Genomic DNA, 16190 nt, shown 5'->3' with positions numbered 1-16190 from the left:
CATAGATCGATATTCCGCTTCTGTAGAGGACAAAGAAACTGAAGCTTACTTCTTAGATTTCCATGAAATTGGTGAGCCTCCTAGAGTCACAAAATACCCACTGATCGATTTCCGAGAATCGACGCAAGACCCCTAATCTGTGTCGCAAAATGCTAGAAGTTTTAAAGAAGGATCATCAGACATGAAAAGTCCTTGTCCGGGATTTGATCTAAGATATCTGACCACTCGAAGGGCTCCATTGAAGTGTGGCAACCGAGGCTGTTGCATAAATTGACTTAGGTATTGCACTGGATAGGAAAGATCTGGTTGTGTGTGAGTTAAATAGTTCAACTATCCAAGAAGCCCACGATACACAGAGGATCTGAAAGGAGCTCCCCAGATTCACTGTTGAGCTTACATGAAGGATCCAGAGGAGATAAGACAGAGGGCAAATGGACGCAATCAAACTCATCGAGAACCTCTAAGGTGAATTTCCTTTGACTGATAATTAAACCTTGGGTCTCACGTAGAGTTTCAAGTCCCAAAAGATAATGTAATTCACCTAGATCTTTGATTTGAAATTCATGATGAAGGGAACTTTTCAATTGAGCTAAATCTCCTTCGTTATTTCCAATGAGAAGTATGTCGTCAACATAAAATGCTAAAATTGATATTGAGTCCCCTAATTTCTTATAAAAAAAAAAGAGTAGTCGTTAAGAAAGGAAGAAAAACTTTTGAAGTTTAAGGTTGTTGTAAGCCTTGCATACCACTGGCGTGAGGCTTGCCTCAAACCATAAAGTGATTTGCGAAGTAAACAAACATGGTTAGGACTGGGTGGTGTCATTCCTGCTGGGAACTTCACGTATACTTCTTCTTGTAGTTCCTCATGCAAGAATGCATTGTATATATCTAGTTGTGAAATTTTTCACCCTTTCTTGACTGCAACAGCTAGAAGGCATCTTATAGTCGTCATCTTAACAACAGAGGAAAAGGTTTCGTTGAAATCAATCTCTTCCCTTTGAACATCACCTCTAATAACCAGTCGTGCCTTCAATCTTTCTACACTTCTATATGAATTATGTTTCACTTTATACGACCACTTATAAGGGAGAGCCTTTTTTCCTGGTGGAAGCTCAACTACTTCCACGGTTGGTTGGTTTCCAGTGCTTTGAATTCAAGTTCCATGGCTTGTTGCAAAGCTGGATGCATGTTAGCTTGGGAAAAAATGGTAGGCTTAACTATATTTGAAATAGAGTTAATAAGGTATTGATTAGGAACTGAAAGACCAGAAAAAGGGAAAATGGGTGGTTGGGTGGGTTGATTAAAACAAGAATTAGATAAATTATTGAGAAGCACACTATTGCACACATAATCATTCAAGTAAGTTAACCTAGTATGTGGTCTGTCATATCTTTTTAGAGGCATTGGAGATGCATTATACTATGAGCAATATGGATCTTATGTAGAAAAAATGGGAGATTCAGTATTGGGAGCAGAACTTGGAATAGAGGGTAAACTAGGAATTCCATCACTAGGTGTACAATTAGTAGCATCAGAAGTGTGATCAGGCATGTCGGTGATGGGAATAGAACTAGGAAATAAAGGAAGAGAGTTTGATTGAGAAGAAAAAGGATAGACAGATTCATGAAATTATACATCCCTAGAAACAAAAACTTTTCTTAAATTGATATCTAAGAGTTTGTATCCTTTCTTCCCATAAGGATAACTTATAAAGATACAAGCAATGGCCCTAGGTCCTAACTTATCTCTGTTATGTGAAAGGGTAGAAGCATAATACAAACAACCAAAAGACTTAAGAAAATCATAGTTTGGTACTTTCCCAAACAAAATTTCATAGGGTGTCTTGTTTTGAATAATTTTAGATGGAAACCTATTGATTAAAAATGTGGCAGTGAGCAAATATTCTCCCCGGTAGGAGATGGAAAGATTGGATTGATGTAGCAAAGCTCTGGATGTTTCTAACAGGTGTCTATGCTTCCTCTCTACAATTCTATTTTGTTGGGGGTAAGCAACACATAAAGTTTGGTGAATGATGCCTTGAGAAAGAAATAAATCACAAGCAGTAGAAGAAGTTCCTAATTCTAATGCATTATCTAATCTGATGACTTTGACTTTTGTGTTGAATTGTCTTTCTACCATAAACAAGAAGTTCTTTAACACAGAAAATGCATTGTTTTTAGTGCTTAGAAGGAAAGTCCAAGTTCCTCTACTGTAGTCATCCACTATGGTGAAGAAATGCATGTATCCATAATAGGTAGTTATTTTATAGGGTCCCCATGTGTCAATGTGAATTAATTCAAAGAAGTTTTTAGTGGAAAGTCTTGTTTGCCTAGCTAAAGGAAAAATACTGCATGGATAATTGATATTAGATACAGAAGATGAAATAGATTGAATACTAATATTTTTCATTGCAGAAAATGGCATGTAACCTAGCCTAAGATGCCACAGCCTTACATTGGAATTAACTTTTACAGGAAAAGAAACTGAAAAATAACCAGCATGATTAGACAATCTTGCTTTAGGTAATGAAACTCCACTCTGTTCTGATGATTTCCTAGACATATGGCTTGAAAATCCTAGAAAGTAGATTCCCCCTTTAGCATCACCAAGACCCTGAGGGATCCTCACTGAAGGGACATGTATCATATATCCATAGGCAGAAAAAATTAGAAGATAATTATACTGTTTGTATATCTTATGAACTGACAGCAAATTGTATTCGAATACAGGCACATAAAGGGCATTATGAAGAGTCAGATTGTGAGCTATAGATACATCTCCAATGTGTGTGACTTTGATTCTACAAAAGTTAGGCAGATTTACCATTAAAGGTCTAGGAAGAGGTCTAATAGTTGAGAAAATTGAAGGATCTGAAGACATATGCTTAGAGGCTCCTGAATCCAAGATCCATGAAGTTAATTTAAAATGAGAGTTTTTAGAAAAAGTTTTTGGAGCTATACCAGCACAATTGGCAACATTAGCACTAACATCTGAATTTGAACACACTGGTTGTCCACCCTTCACCTGCTGAAGCAATTGAACAAGTTGAGAAACATGTTCATGTATGAGCTGGTTGTTAACATCCACTGTTTCAATAGCATTTTGTTCCTTTATTTCACTTAATGAGTATGTTGCATTGGTCTTAACAGGTCCCTGAAACTTCCTTGGCTTGATGAATTTGAATCTGTTGGAAAACTAATGATCCTGTAGCACTTATCCACTGAATGCCCTATTTTTTTGCAATAGGAACAAACCAAGTTGTTCTTCTTTCCCTTGAAGTAAGAATTTCCAAACTTTTGACCTTTGTGATTCTGATTTGCAGCCATAAAGGATGAAAAGTCTCCAGGAAACTGAGATTTCACATAGACCTTGTCACGACCCAATTTCTCTTATAGGCCGTGATGGCGCCCAACGTTACCGCTAGGCAAGCCAACCGTGAACTAACTCTGTAATTCTCACTTTTAAAGATTTGAAATAGTTGATTTTTAGTTTATGCATAAATAATAAGTAAGAATTTAATAAGAATGCGAGATCAAAATTTTTAAAGCAAGTGCGATAAGTAAAACAACCCAAAGACAACAAGTGTCTACTAGCATAAATCTCCAAGACCTAGTATCACAAGTATATGAGCTACTAGTAGAATATATAAAAGAGTACTACACCGTTGTCCGAAACAAAATAGACAGAAAATAAAGCAAAGGAAGAAGTCGGCTGCTGCGGAATAGGCTTGGGAGGCGGCTCACTGCAAAGTCTCGTAGTAGTCAAGGATGCGCGCCGGACTGATATTCAGATGCACCTGCCTCAGATCCTGCACGATTAGTGCAGAAGTATAGCGTGAGTACATAAACAACATGTACCCAGTAAGTATCTAGTCTAACCTCGAAGAAGTAGTGACGAGGGGTCGACTTCGACACTTACTATGGGCCAACAATAAAATGTATAAAATTCTAATTAAACATGGAATATACAAATGACAATAGAACTCGGAAGCAAGAAATAAATAAACAATCCTTTAACCAATAGTAAGTACCAAATAAATTTCCCTTATTTAACCATTTAGCCTCGCAAGCCAATGAAGCATCAAATATACCTAACCTCCCAGTATTAATACGCACGAATTATACCGAGGATGTATGGCCCGATCCCATAACACATATACATATACTGTGTGCACTGTCGAGGGTCTAACGGCACGAACTATAGATATATCTATTAACCTGCCAAGGCGAATGGCCCGCTTCCATGAGAGTAGTGGAAATTTATCCCGCTCGCGGAATATACTTGTGACGCGGTTGAACATAGATTTCTCAAATTATCATAATATCCCTCAACTCTTTCCAAAATAAGAAATTTAAATAGAAACTTTTTAAAATATTAAAATCCTCAACCTCGGATCTATACAAGACAATTAGTAAGCATAATCAATTAACGGTGTCAACAAAGCCTAAAACTACCCAGATATAAGCATAATTAGTGGCTACGTACTGACTCGCATCAACTCGTGCGTATGTAGTCCCCCACAAATAGAAGCATATATTAATTAAATTCACCTATGAGGTTAATTCCCTCTTACAAGGTTAGAAAAGAGACTTACCTCATCTCAAAGTCTACTTTCCGGTCCAAGATTGTGCTTAAACCCTCAATTTGGTGCCAAACAACTTGAAACTAGTCAAATGTTATATAAAATAGTCAATACAAGCTCGAAAGTTCATATCCCAATTATTAAAGTGATTACCCAACCCCAACTGAAGAATTCCTAAAATTCACTCCCCCAGGCCCACATACCCGGATTCCGCATATTTTTGAAGAAAGTCATTATCCATAACCTCAGGAACTCAAATATATGATTTTCACTAAATTCCATAACCATTTTCGAGGTTAAATACCATTTTTACCAAAACCCTAGGTTTTTTATCCAACCCATAATTTTTTACTAATACACATGTTATGATCTACCCATAAACTATGCATTTAACTCACATGCGATAGAAATTACTTACCTTAATTGGTTGATGATAATCCCTCTCTAACCAGATCTAAAATCGCCCCCAAGATGTGTGAGAAATGAGCAAAAATGACTAAGTCCCGTATTAAATAAAGTGTTCTGCCTTTTGTGCTTTCCGCATCTGAAGCTCAACCACCGCATCTGCAGCTCCGCATCTGCGGAAAGGACCTCGCAGATACGGTCCTTTTCCTAGCTGGCTCCTTCGCTTCTACGACCAGTGGCTTGCTTCTACAGTGCGGGCGTCGCACCTGCGACCTCTATCCGCTTCTGCGCTGCCTTTCTCGCACCTGCGCTTTCGCAGGTGCGGTCCATTTCCCTGATTCTGCGGTCACTGGAAGCCCCCTTCTTGGCCGCTTCTGCGGCTCGTGGCTCGCTTCTGTGAGCTCGCACCTGCGGCTGTCCATGCGCAGGAGCGGTTACACCAGAAGATGGGAGCTTTAGTTGTTGCCCCCCAAGTTCTAACTTGGTCTGAGCCTCATCCGATTAACTCTTGAGGCCCTCGGGGTCGCGTCCTAACATATGAACAAGTTTGAAATCATAAAACGGACTCGCAACGTATAAAACAACATCAAAACTAAGAATCATACCTCAAACCAAATTAATTCAACTTAGAAATTTTCAATTCTTCAAACTTCTCCGAACGTGCCGAAATATACTTAAACTACTCGGAATGATACCAAATTTTACGTGCAAGTTTTAAATCACCATACGGAACTATTCCCAGACCCAGAACTTCGAACGCATCTCAATTACTCCAAAACCTACTCCAAATCAAATTTAAATAACTTTAAAACCTTCAAATAGTTAACTTTTACTATTAAACACTGATACGTTTTCGGGTCGTCCAAAACCCGATTCGAACATACGCCTAATTCCAAAATTATCATACGAACCTATTAGAATCGTCAAATTCCTATTCCGGAGTTATTTTCTCAAAATGTTGACCGAAGTCAAACTTAGCCTTTTTAAAGTCAAATAACGAACACCAAGTGCTCCGATTTCAACCTGAACCCTTCCAAATCCCGAACTCACCATCTCCATAAGTCATAAAATAGTAAAAGCACATACAGGGAGCCTTATTTAGAGGAACGGGGTTCTAGAAAGTAAAACGACCGATCGGGTCGTTACATTCTCCACCTCTTAAATAAATATTTGTCCTCGAACGGGTCTAGAATCATACCTGGAGTGCTGAATAAGTGTGGATATCTGCTCTGTATGTCCTTCTCGGAGTCCCAAGTCGCCTCCTTGACTGGTTGGCCCCTCCATTGAACCTTTACCGCGAAAATTCTCTTGGACCTCAACTGGTGATCCTGCTTATCAACAATGACAATTGGCTCCTGCTCGTATCCCAGGCTCTCATCTAACTGAATCGTGCTGAAGTCTAACACATGTGACCTGTAGGCATGATACCTCCAGAGCATAAACACGTGGAACACCGGATGAACTCCTGATAGGCTGGAAGACAAAGCAAGCTCGTAAGCAACCTTCCTAACTCGTCTCAACACCTCGAATGGATCTATAAACCTTGGGCTCAACTTGCCCTTCTTCCTGAACCTCATGATCCCCTTCATCGGTGAGACTTTCAAGAGAACCTTCTCGCCCACCATGAATGATAAATCTCGCGCCTTTTGATTCGCGTAACTCTTCTATCTGGATTGTGCTGTGCGAAGTCGCTCCTGAATCAATGTTACCTTTTCCAAGGTATCCTTCACCAAATAGGTACCATATAACTTAGCCTCACCGGGCTCAAATCATCCGATGGGAGAATAACATCGTCGACCGTATAAATCCTCAAATGGAGCCATCTCGATGCTGGACTGATAACTCTTGTTGTAAGAAAACTCAGCCAAAGGCATGAATCGAAACCACTGCCCTCCAAAGTCAATCACACATGCCCTGAGCATGTCCTCCAAGATCTAAACTGTCCGCTCTGACTGCCCATCGGTCTGTGGATGAAAGGTTGTGCTGAACTCTACACGGGTCCCCAACTCACTTTGTACTGCTTTCTAGAAATTTGAAGTAAACTGAGGGCCTCTATCTGATATGATGGAAACAGGCACACCGTGCAACCGAACTATCTCCTGAATATAAATCTGGGCCAACTGAACTATCTCCTGAATATAAATCTAGGCCAACCTCTCCGAAGTATACGTGGTCACCACCGGAATGAAGTGTGCCGACTTGGTCAGCCTGTCGACAATGACCCAAACCGCATCAAACTTCCGCAAGGTATGCGGCAACCCAACTACGAAGTCCATAGTAATGCGCTCCCATTTCCACTCAAGTATAGTCATTTGTTGGAGTTGGCCACCTGGCCTCTGGTGCTCATACTTAACCTGATGGAAATTTAGACACCTCGCAACATACTCAACTATGTCTTTCTTCATCCGTCGCCACCAATAATGCTGCCTCAGGTCACGATACATCTTCGTAGCACCTGGATGAATAGAATACCGTGAAGTGTGTGCCTCCTCCAGAAACTTCTCCCTCAAGCCATCGATGTTAGGAACACATAGACGACCCTGGAGTCGCAGAACACCATCCTCACCGATAGTAACCTCCTTGGCACCACCCTGTAGCACCGTCTCCCTAAGAACCAACAAGTGCGGATCATAAAACTGTCGAGCCTTGATCTTATTCAATAGTAAAGATAGGGCAACGACGCATGCAAGAACTCGGCTAGGCTCTAAAATATCCAACCTCATAAGTCTGTTAGCCAAGGACTGAACATCCCAAGCTAATGGCCTCTACTCTGCTGAAATAAATGCCAAGCTACCCATACTCTCTGCATTTCTGCTCAAGGCATCCGCAACTACATTCGCCTTGCCCGAATGATAGGGAATAGTAATGTCATAGTCCTTTAGTAACTCAAGCTACCTGTGCTGCCTCAAACTGAGATCCCTTTGCTTGAACAAATGTTGCAAGCTGCGATGATCAGTGTAAACCTCAGAGGACACCCCATAAAGATAGTGCCTCCAGATCTTAAGAGCATGAACAATAGCGGCTAACTCCAAATCGTGTACAGGATAATTCGTCTCATGGGGCTTCAGCTGACGTGAAGCATATGAAATAACTCTCCCCTCCTACATCAATACACAACCCAAGCCAACGTGTGAAGCATCGCAATACACTCTATACATCCCCGAACCGGAAGGAAACACTAGAACTAGTGCAGTAATCAGAGCTGTCTTGAGCTTCTGGAAGCTCACCTCACAATCGTCGGACCAAAGGAATGGAGCACCCTTCTGGGTCAACCTATTCAAAGGTGCTGCAATAGATGAGAAGCCATTTACGAATCGGCAATAATAACCTGCTAACCCCAAGAAGCTCCTGATCTCAGTCATCGTAGCAGGACGAGGCCAACTCTGAACTGACTCAATCTTCTTGGGATCCACTTTAATACCCTCGTCGGATATAACATGCCCCAAGAATAGTACAGAATCTAGCCAAAACTCACACTTGGAGAACTTAGCATATAGCTTATGTTCCCGTAAGGTCTGAAGCACCACTCTCAAGTCCTGCTCGTGTTCCTCCATACTGCGCAAGTAGAGCAAAATGTCATCAATGAAGACAATGACGAACGAATCAATATAAGTCCTGAACACCCTGTTCATAAAATCCATAAACGTTGATGGTGCGTTAGTCAAACCGAAATACATCACTAGAAACTCATAATGTCCATATCTAGTCCGGAAAACAGTCTTTGGAACATCCGAATCCCGAATCTTCAACTGATGGTACCCCGATCTCATGTCGGTCTTAGAGAACACCCTGGCACCCTGCAACTGGTCAAGCAAATCATCAATCCGTGGTAACGGGTACTTGTTCTTAATGGTAACTTTGTTCAATTGGCGGTAATCAATGCACATCCGCATAGTCCCATCCTTCTTCTTCACAAATAACATTGGTGCACTCTAAGGTGATACACTCGGCCTGACAAACCTCTTTGCTAGCAACTACTCAAGTTGTTCCTTCAACTCCTTCAATTCTTTTGGAGCCATACGGTACGATGTGATGGATATGGGCTGGGTACCTGGAGCTAAATCAATATAGAAATCGATATCACGATCTGGTGGCATGCCTGGAAGATCAGAAGGAAACACATCAGAGAACTCCCGTACTACGGGTTTTAAACCAATCGTCGGAGTCTCTGCGGTAGTATCCCGAACATAAGCTAAAGAAGCCTTCTCGACCATGTGTCGAGCCTTCATAAAAGAGATGATCTGACTAAGTATGCTGACAGATGAGCCCTCTCACTCCAATCTTGGCAACTCCAGTATCGCCAAGGTAACAGTCTAGGCTTGGCACTCAAAGATGGCATGATATTAGGATAATCAGTCCATGCCCAGGATAACCTCAATGTCGGTCATATCGAGTAGAAGAAGATCCGCTCTAGTCTCATAACCACAGAATGTAACAATGCAGGACCGATAAACCTGATCCACAATAACAAAATTGCCTACCAGAGTGGACACATAAACATGAGTGTCCAAGGACACGTGAGGAACATCCAGGAAACGAGCAAACAAAGACGACACATATGAATAGGTACACCCTGGATCAAATAATGCCGAAGCATCTCTACTGCAGACAGAAATAATACTTGTGATCATGGAGGCCACTGCATCTGGCATGTCCGGGAAAGCAAAAAACCTAGCTGGAGTGCCACTTGTCTGGCCTCCACCTCTAGGACGGCCCCTACCCGACTGCGCGAAGCAAAGGCAAGTACACTGTAGCTCTATAATTGCAAATAAAAGTTTAAGTGGGACGTGACTAGGGCTGTCTATCGTGCGGATCAGACGGTTATGTATGTTTAACGGTTCGGCTTATCGGTTATCGACTTTTAAATGTATTAATCCGCTAGCCACCCGATAAGATATCAAGCGGATTGGTATCGGTTTAACTATTATCGGGCGGTTTATCGGCTTATTTTAATTTATATTACAGAGGCCTATTTTGGCAACACACTGATATAGTGATAGGGTGATACCACAACTGCACAACATGATATATTAAACTTATTAAACTTTTTCAACATACTGATAGTATCACAAGAGACAACCAATAATGGACAAACATACTTGAACCTTCACACACTGAGGAGCAAGGCAGTAAGCTCCTCGAAATTAGCTAAATACAGTCAAGCTTATGGCTCTACAGTTTGCACATTCTTTAGCTAACATAGCACTTCCTAATATGGCAATTACATCCGTCAAAATGAGTCCAGACTTGTCTTGGCTTTCACCTTTATATAAGCAAATGGTTTATTCACCAATCATACACATAATACACACCGCAAAAACCATTCTTAAAATTTCATCAAAGAGATAAACACAACAGCATCCAATATCTTATCTAATATCAGTAACAGCAAGCTCAGGCTATACCCGTATGGAGGAAACGAAGAGGTGACTTTATTTTTAGAGAAGAGAATGGGAGGCGAGAGCGGCTAGGTTGTTGTTGTTGTGTTGCCTCAACCTTCAGAGAGTAGAGAGTAGAGAGTGAGCGGCGACACGAGAGGGCTGTGTTTTGAGATCTGAGTTCACTTCTAACTAGTGACTGCTGGTAAGGGAAATTAGAAATTAGATTTTAGGGTTTCTAATAGTAGATAAATGGAAGGGATATTTAATATACATATAACATAAAAATATATAAATATAAAAATTCTTAACGTGTTAACAGTTTATCCGGTAAGAAAATTAATTAATCCGCCCCCAAACTAATAAGCCATTAATAATAAAATTTCAATCTGTTCTCTACCCGTTAATCCAATAACCCGATACAAATAAGCCATTAAGCCACTTTTGCGGTTCGATTTTCGGTTTCGGTTCGATTTTAAACACCCCTAGACCCTACTGCACTGCCTTGCCCCGAAGTCTGGCATAAAATCTCTTCATATGGCCAGGATCTCTGCACTCGTAACAACCCCTCAGAGCGGTGGACTGCTGCCCTAAGGTCTGACCCTGATGGCCTGAATACCCACTGGAAGAACCCTGGATAGCTGGTGGGTGGTAGGAACTCTCTGGCATGGCGCTGAAATAGAGTCAAACTGGAGCACCCCGAGGAGCCGGCGGTGCTGAATATGTAGGCCTGCTCGGCTGACCTCTCCCAAACTGACCTCTGCTAGGGGTGGGCATTCGGTATTTCGGTTCGGTATTTAAGAATTTCGGTTCGGTATTTGGTTTATCAATTGAGTATACCAAATACCGTACCAAATTATTTCATCACGGTTCAGTATTTTTTATTTTGGTTCGGTACGGTTTTGGTTTAATAATCACTAAATAAGCAACACTAACGAGTGACAACAGTGCACAACGATTAACAAATGCACAATTCTGTGCAACAGTGCATTGTGCACAACGATTAAGGACTAAGGAGTGCAACATCTTCATAGTGTACAATTCAAACTTCAAAGCTGCCAATTCAAAGTGCATATTGCACAATTCAAAGCTTAACTCACACAGTGCAGCAGAATTCAAAGTGCACATTGCACAATTCACAATTCTGCCTAACTCACACATTGCACAATGATTAAGGACTAAGGAGTGCAACATCTTCACAATGCACATTGCACAATTCAAAGTGCATATTGCACAATTCATAATTTTGCCTAACTCACACAGTGCAGCAGAATTAAACAAAAAATAGAGACTCTAACAGTGCCACAGTAGCAACAGAATTAACTTAGTCTTAACAGTGCAACAGTAGCAGCAGACTCTAACAGTAGCAGCAGAATTAAACACAGTGCAATAAAAATAGAGAGGGCCTCCCTCAATTGAAGAATGAAAAGTTATGAACCTGTTGAAGAGTTGAAGATTGAAGAATAAAGGTAAAAAATGAGGAAACCAGCAGTAGAGTCGTCGGCGCCGAGGTCGTGAAGTCGACGTGACGTCATCTGACTTGTCTCTATCGCGCCGAGGTTCTCACTTCTATGAGTTCTCTCTCACAGTCACAACAATCGATCTCTATTCTCTTAGGTTAGGTTTCTCCGTTTCTGTTTCTCCTTTTCTAATTCCCTAGTCCCTAATTCCCTATAGTGAAAGACTAAAGAGGTTTCTGTTGAGCCTTATTAGGTTGAGCTGGGGCGTTGGGCACTAGGGCAGTGTAGTGAATTAGATATATAACATATTGGGTTGGGTTGGGCAGTATAGGTCCAACATAAAATTCTTTAAAAATTCAGAATTTCGGCATACCAAAATTTCAAGATCCTAATATCGAGGACCGTACCGTTATACCGAAATACCAAAAATATAATACCGAATTATACCGAAATATCGAAAAACCTGAAACTGAAATACCTAATTAATTCTGTCCGATTCGAAATTCGGTTTTTCAGATTTTATGCCCACCCCTAACCTCTGCCCCCAGATGGAGAACCACTGAATCCTCCTGAATGACAGAACCATTTGTCCCGTAGTATCTGCTCTCAGTCCTGTTGATGATAACCCTCAATCCTCCGAGCTATCTCCACAACCAGCTGGTAAGAGGTCCCCATCTCAACCTATCGGGCTATAGTGGCCCGAATACCGGAGTGCAACTCTGCAACGAACCTCCACACCCTCTCTGTTTTAGTAGGAAGTATCATAAGTGCATGGAGAAACAATTCAGAGTACCTCGCCTCATAATCGGTCACTGACATCTGGTCCTGTCGGAGCTGCTCCAACGGATACCACAACTCTTCCCTCTGGGAGGGTGGAATATACCTATCCAATAAAATGCGTGTAAACTGATCCCAAGTCATGGGAGGAGAACATGCTGGTCTGCCGAGACGATGTGACTGCCACCATCTACGGGCCCTGCCCTCTAGCTGGAAAGTAATGAAATCCACCTCGTGGGACTCTAATATACTTGATGTGCAGTCTGTCACTGCACCGATCAATGAAGTCCTGGGATCCTCATGTCGCTCACCCCCGAAGACAGGAGGGTGTAGCCTAGTCCATCTATCCAATAACTTCTGTGGCTCACCGACTGCAGCTGGTCTGGGCTCAAGTATGGCTGCTACCACTGGCTGGGCTCCGCCTACGGGTAGTGTGCTCGGGGTCTGATATACGATAGTTGCATGCCCAGGAGCCTGAACAGTAGGGATTTGTGCTCCCCCTCCCGCCTAAGATGTGGCTGGGTCTGCTAGAAATAAATGAGCATGGGTCATAGTATCCATGAACCGTAGCATACGGCCCATAACCTCCTGAAATCCCAGTGCGGACATGAAATCCACCGGGGCTAGCTCTACTATAGGCATCTCACCCTGCTCCTCGATAATAGGATCCTCTGTTGAATCTACTGGTGGTATAGCTGGGGCCACTCTGGGATGTCCTCGTCCCCTACCTCGGGCCAGTGCCCTCCCCCGGCCTCTACCTCAGCCTCTGGCAATAGGGGAAACAGCTCCTTCCAGGTTTGGAACATCCGTCGTGCGCGTTCTCACCATCTGTGAGAGAATAAGAGAAAGACACTTAGTATAACATCAACTGCATGATATGAGATGAAAAAAGAGTAGTTTCCTAACACCCTATAGCCTCTCGAAGATAAGTACAGACGTCTTCTCACCGAACCGCAAGACTCTATTAGGCCTACTCATAACTTGTGAGACCTATGTGAACCTAGTGCTCTGATACCATTTTCTCACGACCCAATTTCTCTTACAGGTCATGATGGCACCCAACGTTACCTCTAGGCAAGCCAACCGTGAACTAACTATGTGATCCTCACTTTTAAAGATTTGAAATAGTTGATTTTTAGTTTATGCATAACTAAGAAGTAAGAGTTTAATAAGAATGCGAGATCAAAATTTTTAAAGCAAGTGAGATAAGTAAAACAACCCAAAGCCAACAAGTGTCTACTAGCATAAATCTCCAAGACCTGGTATCACAAGTATATGAGCTACTAGTAGAATATACAAAAGAGTACTACACTACTGTCTGAAACGAAATAGATAGAAAATAAAGCAAAGGAAGACTACGGCTGCTATGGAACAGGCTCGGGAGGCAGCTCACCGCAAAGTCTCGTAGTAGTTAAGGATGCATGCCGGACTGATATCCAGATGCACCTGCCTCAGATCCTGCACATTCAGTACAGAAGTATAGCGTGAGTACATAAACTACATGTACCCAGTAAGTATCTAGTCTAACCTCGAAGAATTAGTGACGAGGGGTCAACTTTGACACTTACTATGGGCTAACAATAAAATGTATAAAATTCTAATTAAACATGGAATATATAAATGACAATAGAACTCGAAAGCAAGAAATAAATAAACAATCCTTTCACCGATAGTAAGTACCAAATCAATTTCCCTTATTTAATCATTTAGCCTCTCAAGCCAATGAAGCAATATCAAATATACATGAGCTCCCAGTATTAATACGCACGAATTATGCCGAGGACGTACGACCCGATCCCATAACACACACACACACACACACACACACACACACACACACACACACACACACACACACACATATATATATATATATATATATATATATATATATATATATATATATATATATATATATATATATCACGAACCATAGATGCATCTATTAACCTGCAGAAGCGAAAGACGCGCTCCCATTAAAGTAGTGGAAATTTACCCCGCTCGTGGAATATATTTGCGACGCGGTTGAACATAGATTTCACAAATTATCATAATATCCCTCAACTCTTTCCAAAACAAGAAATTTAACTGGAAACTTTTTAAAATATTGAAATCCTCAACCTCTTCTCTATACAAGACAATTAGTAAGCATAATCAATTAACGGTATCAACAAAGTATGGTGTAAACCTAAAACTACTCAGACATAAGCATAATTAGTAGCTACGTACGGACTCTCGTCACCTCGTGCGTACGTAGCCCCCCATAAATAGAAGCACATATTAATTAAATTCACCTATGGGGTTAGTTCTCTCTTATAAGGTTAGAAAAGAGACTTACCTCGTCTCAAAGCCTACTTTCCGGTCCAAGATTATGCTTAAACCCTCAATTCAGTGCTAAACGACTTGAAACTAACCAAATGTTATATAAACCAGTCAATACAAGCTCAAAAGTTCATATCCCAATTATTAAAGTGATTACCCAACCCCAATTGAAGAATTCCTAAAATTCACTCCCCCAGGCCCACATACCCGGATTCCGCATATTTTTGAAGAAAGTCGTTACCCATAACCTCGGGAACTCAAATATATGATTTTTACTAAATTTCATAACTTTTTCGTGGTTAAATACCATTTTTACCAAAACCCTAGGTTTTTCATCCAACCCATAATTTTTCACTAATACACATGTTATGATCTACCCATAAACTATGTACTTAACCACATGCGGTAGAAATTACTTACCTCAATTGGTTGATGAAAATCCCTCTCTAACCAGCTCCAAAATTGCCCCCAAGATGTGTAAGAAATGAGCAAAAATGCCCAAGTCCCGTATTAAATAAAGTGTTCTGCCTTCTGTGGTTTCCGCATCTGCAGCTCCGCATTTGCGGAAAGGGCCTCGCAGTTGCAGTCCTTCCCCTAGCCGGCTCCTTCGCTTATGCGACCAGCAGCTCGCTTCTGCGGTGCGTGCGTCGCACCTACGACCTCTATCCACTTCTGTTCTTCCTTCCTCGCACATGCGCCTTCGCATGTGCGGTCCATTTACCCACTTCTGCGGTCACTGGCAGCCCCCTTCTTGGCCGCTTCTGTGGCTTGTGGCTCGATTCTACGAGCTCCCACCTGCGGTTTTCCATGCGCAAATGCAGTTACACCAAAAGCTGGGAGCTTCAGCTGTTGCCCCTAAGTTCTAACTTGGTTCGAGCCTCGTCCGATTAACTCCTGAGGCCCCTGGGGACGCGCCCTAACATACCAACATGTTTGAAATCACAAAACGGACTCGCTCGAACCCTCAGAACCCGTAAAACAACATCAAAACTAAGAATCATACCTCAACCCAAATCTATTCAACTTAGAAATTTCAAATTCTTCAAACTTCTCCGAACGCGCAGAAACATACTTAAACTACTCGGAATGACACCAAATTTTGCGTGCAAGTCTTAAATTATCATACGGAACTATTTCCAGGCCCGAAATTCCGAACGGGCCTCAATTACTCCAAAACCTACTCCAACCCAAATTTAAATAACTTTAAAACCTTCAAATAGTTAACTTTCACTATTAAACGCCGAAATATTCCCGGGTCGTCCAAAA

At 41.6% G+C, this 16190-nt stretch overlaps 1 protein-coding gene across 1 annotated transcript in view; it reads right to left on the bottom strand.

The window, feature by feature from the left end:
• Nucleotides 1-326: 326 nt before the first annotated feature.
• The window catches only part of LOC142168857 (uncharacterized), a 28075-nt gene continuing 12211 nt past the window's right edge, over nt 327-16190 (bottom strand). Inside the window, exons 3-5 of the mRNA XM_075230024.1 lie at nt 3255-3311; nt 1636-3168; nt 327-668 (exon numbers count right to left, since the gene is read on the bottom strand). Of these exons, the coding sequence (XP_075086125.1) occupies nt 327-668; nt 1636-3168; nt 3255-3311 (1932 nt within the window). The remainder of the gene's footprint in view (nt 669-1635; nt 3169-3254; nt 3312-16190) is intronic.

This window comes from Nicotiana tabacum, chromosome 14 (genome assembly GCF_000715075.1).
Source record: "Nicotiana tabacum cultivar K326 chromosome 14, ASM71507v2, whole genome shotgun sequence".
NCBI classification, from domain to species: domain Eukaryota; kingdom Viridiplantae; phylum Streptophyta; class Magnoliopsida; order Solanales; family Solanaceae; genus Nicotiana; species Nicotiana tabacum.
The sequence above is the reverse complement of the archived record's forward strand: the minus strand, read 5'-3'. Positions and strand labels throughout refer to the sequence as shown.